This window comes from Triticum aestivum, chromosome 4D (genome assembly GCF_018294505.1).
Source record: "Triticum aestivum cultivar Chinese Spring chromosome 4D, IWGSC CS RefSeq v2.1, whole genome shotgun sequence".
Lineage (NCBI taxonomy): Eukaryota > Viridiplantae > Streptophyta > Magnoliopsida > Poales > Poaceae > Triticum > Triticum aestivum.
The window spans coordinates 2,275,023-2,279,613 of NC_057805.1; the positions used below are offsets into that span (position 1 = coordinate 2,275,023).

The window sequence follows — 4,591 nt, forward strand, 5'->3', positions numbered from 1 at the left end:
TGGTCGCTGCCCGTGTGGCCCGCATTGAGTGACGCAGGGGCCTCCTGTTTTTTGTAGGAAAGAGAGAAAAATGAAGAAGTGTCCGTAAAAATATGCTCAGCAAATGGCCAGACACTAGGAGAAGACGTTGCCTTTGCTAGTGTATAGATCATAACAACGGAGTTGGGTGCATTCAAAATTTTCTTTTTCATTAGTACAATAAAGTTATATTCACCACACATATTCATACAATAACACATGCTAATCCACAATAAAAGAAAGAACGCACCGTCGCTAAAAAGTCACTTACAAGAAATCAAAACTAACGAGGGAATGTCGCGGATAACAGGAACTCTTCTTCTTGGCTATAACACCTCGTTGCTTCATTTTTGTTTGCTTGTTGGCTTGTTGATGGATATCCGGTTGTTGCAAATTCCTTCAAGCCTGTTTCTTCTGTCAAATGAGCCCAGACACGCTCCTTGGGTGTTTGGAGAGCTTCGAGCACCATCTCCACTTGCCTCATGGTTGGTCGGTCCTCTGCTCTTAGTTTCACGCACGACATAGCTAGTGTAGCGACTTCTTTCACTTCGCTACCACCCTCCTCTACAACTTGCGGATCTAGTATTTCAGGCAGATTGCCTTGTGCAAGCAGTGCGACAAATTGCTTGACAAGTCCGTCGCCATCGGTGGATCTATACAAAGAAGGCTTCCTCCTAATAAGCAATTCAACAAGAAGGACTCCAAAGCTATAAAAATCACTACTTTCTGTGAGATGTCCATTATAATAATACGTAGGGTCTAAGTACCCTATAGTTCCTTGCACCGCAGTTGTTGTTCCTGTTTGATCCACTTGAATGTATCTTGAAGCTCCAAAGTCTGACACTTTTGCCGTCAAGGCATCATCAAGAAGTATGTTAGAAGGCTTGATATCTCGGTGTATTATAGGGACTGAAACAGCAGAGTGAAGGTAAGCGAGAGCTTTGCTTATTTCACTTCTGATCCTTAACCTATCTTTCCAAGGCAGCGATTCTAGTTCTTCCGTGTGAAGATGATCACTGAGTGTTCCATTGGAAATGAACTCATAAGACAATAGAGGGACTTCTGTCTCGAGGCAACAACCACGGAGCTTCACAATATTTCTGTGGTTGATCTGTGAGAGTATGGCAACCTCATTTATGAACTCATCGATTTCTCTCTTGACAACAATATTGGATTTCTTAATGGCCACAACATGAAGGTCCGACAGGATCCCTTTGTAGACTGTGCCATGCCCTCCGCCACCGAGCCTGCGAGTTTGATCAAAATTGTTGGTAGCCTTCTCTAGCTCTTCTAAAGAAATGATCATCCTCTCTGCAATATCCACCTTGTGAGATACCAACTGCTTCAACAGTTGCCCACGGTTTTGACAGAAGAACTTCCATCTCAACGCATGCGCCTTGCGTTGCTTAAGAGCACGGGTTATTAGGATTGCACCAAGAACCAATAGTAGAATGCATGGTCCACTAGCAACCGAGAGACCAATGATTAAACCCAAGTTCCCTGGAGATTAAACAATACACACCCACATATATTTACTATCGGCTTTGCTAAAACTCATTCGAATGAGAAACTAATTGGTCTCATTCACTTTTTCACCCGTCCCATTGAGCCGCGCAGTGATTCGTGCTTTGTCTAGGTGGAGAGCTCCGTAGCGACGGGAGGCGCGGCCCGTCCTGCTCGCGGCCCTTTTTTTTGTCGCACGTTTTTTTCCTTTTTTTGTTTGATGGAGGCAACTTGCATTCCGGCCCAACACATTTTCCACGCAGAAGCCCAAGTACGACGGATTTTTTTTGTTTTGTTTGAATGTATGTACTCAGGCATTCCCAAAGGGTATAAAGTAGTTTTTTTTTTTTCCGTGAATACAAGTAGTTTTCTTAGTGTCATGTCACCTATGCGCCTACATTTTTTTTGTCTGTGTGGTAAGCCTGAATCTAGGATCTTTTTGATTATTTGATTGGGAATGCAGGGGCGCGTACTGATATTTGATCACATCTGATTTTTATGTAATGTTTTGGTTAGAAATGTGGTTTATTAGGTTGATGGGGAATGCAGGGGGAATGTAGTTCTCAAAGTACCCTTTTTCAGTACACATGGTTTGTAGTTGTCATTTTTGTGGTTTAGATGATAAATTTGGTATGCCCTGTTTTTTATGTGGTTGCTTTTTCTAGCTAGTGTAATTTTTCTTTGATGCAGATGCATGATTTTGCTGGTTTTTTCTCGTGTTTTTGTTTGATTATGGTCTGAATTTCTTTAGTTAAGTATTTAGTTTGTTTTGGTCTACACTACTACAGTGTTTTTTAGTTGATTTTTCATTGTAATCAAGTAGAAGTTTTTCTCGGCTACTATAGATTGCAGTAGTGAATGGCTAGTGTAAATGTAATTTCTTAGGTTATTGTTTTTACAGCGATATTTCTAGTGTAGTTTCATTCGGTAGTAGTCTATCTTACACTGGTTTTTCACTGTAAATGGCCAGTGTAAACACAATTTTTTCAGGTTTTGGTTCTGCATTTTCCTTTCTCTTCAGTTGCTGCAGCTGCTGGGAGTGGGAGGGGGAGTGGTGCGTGGTGAAGAGATGCATTTTCGACAGGCTTTTCTTGAATGGTTGCGGCCTGTGGTTTGTTTGGTTTACTTGGCTTGGGTGTTTTGTGAACTGAATCAACAAAGAGACTAGGTTTTTATTGTTCTCCAAAACATATATCCCCTGTTTGCTTTTTTTAGTAGATCAAAATGAGGAGCTATCTTGATTTTTTGATTGCGGTAGTTTAGACAATGTAAAAGAGAACAGTGTGGTGTTATCTTTTTGATTTGTGTAGTTTTGTCAGTCTATGCTTCACTTTTTTACAGTATTGTTTATCATTCCTAAATAATCCATCGTATTTTTCTTTTTTGGTCTTTTTTATTTGTGCAAACTGATTGTGGAATATTTTTTTATATGTGAGTTTATACTCTGCAGGATGTTGAGTCCAGATGGCCATTCATTCTGTCAGAATGATGATGAGCAGAACTTTGGCATTTTCATTCGCGACGGGTCTGGAGATTTTGCGGTAATCTATTCTCCTTTTATCGGATGTTTTTTCAATGCCTTTTCCTTTATGATAGGATTCTTCTTTTTGCTAAATGTGTTGATTTTTTTCTCCTTTTTTTATGAGCAGAACATCCCATGCACTGCAAGGAACCGGTTCAACCGGATGAGTGGCCTGAAGTTTCATGCACATGGCCGTAATAACCATTGAAGATGGATACATTGGGCCACATTTTGTACACCGCCTCACGCCCACAAACATCACAAGCAAGTTTATGGTACATCTTCTCAATCTTTCAGTTCCTTTTTTTTGTTATTTTTTCTTTTTTGCAAATATGTTTTGCTTTTTTCCTCTTCTTTCCTAACACATTTTTCACCTTTATTTCCTTTTTTGCTTTTTGTTTGTATTTGCTGATATCACATAGAAAATCCCGAAGAAAATAGTTCAACCATTGAACTTGGCTTCACAAGGGGTTGCTGAGCTTTGCTTGGGTGTAGGAGATTTCATGCAGCTTGGATATCACACGGATCGCGATGGACGGATGGTCTTCGACAAAGATTGGGGTGTTTTTGTAGCCCAGAACCACCTCCAGGTGGATGATGCCGTCGTATTCAACTTCAAGCATAGCAATGCACAGGGCATCAACATTAAATGCGTCATGGTCTATTTTTATGTTGTGTTATTTTTCGTAATTGTCCCAATTGCCACCAAGGACTCGCAATTGTGGAGCCCACATGCCTCTTTTTGCAACTCAACCATTGACTTGCAAGTGGGAGTGTTTTTACTCGATGCTACTTGCAACTCCACCATCTACTTGCAACTGTGGGTGCCTGCATGCCACTTGCAACTCGACCATTGACTCGCAACTCGGCTTTTTTTTGTAGTTTGCAATCCACCTAGTTGCAAGTCCACCATCGAATCGCAAATGTGGGTGCCCGCATGCCACTTGCAATTAGACCATTGACTCGCAACTCGGCTTTTTCTTGTAGTTTGCAAGTGCCCTAGTTTCAAGTCCACCCATCAAATCGCAACTGTGGGTGCCCGCATGCCACTTGCAAGCAGACCATCAACTCGCAACTAGGGTTGTTTACTCGATGCCACTTGCAACTCGACCATGGACTAGCAACTCGCTATTTTTTGTAGTTTTGTAATTGCCTTAGTTTTCAAGTCCACCATCGACTCGCAACTGTGGGGTGCCCGCATGCCACTTGCAACTCGACCATCGACTTGCATCTTGGGCAATTGCCCTAGTTGCCAGTCAACCATTGACTTGCAACTGTAGGTGCCTGCATGCCACTCACAACTCGATGGTCGAGTTGCAACTCGGTTTTTTTTTTGTAGTTTGCAATTGCCCTAGTTGCAAGTCCACCATCGAATCGCAACTGTGGTTGCCCGCACGCCACTTTTGCAAGTAGACCATTGACTCGCAACTCAACTTTTTTTGGTAGTTTTTGTAATTGCCCTAGTTGCAAGTCCACCCATTGAATCGGAACTGTGGGTGCCCGCATGCCACTTGCAAGTAGACCATCGACTCACAACTAGGGTTGTTT

At 42.0% G+C, this 4,591-nt stretch overlaps 1 protein-coding gene across 1 annotated transcript in view; it reads right to left on the bottom strand.

Moving 5' to 3' along the window:
* Positions 1–266: 266 nt before the first annotated feature.
* The window catches only part of LOC123099293 (wall-associated receptor kinase 3-like), a 10,725-nt gene continuing 6,400 nt past the window's right edge, over positions 267–4,591 (bottom strand). Inside the window, exon 3 of the mRNA XM_044521474.1 lies at positions 267–1,518. Within this exon, the coding sequence (XP_044377409.1) occupies positions 302–1,518 (1,217 nt within the window). The 3' untranslated portion in view covers positions 267–301. The remainder of the gene's footprint in view (positions 1,519–4,591) is intronic.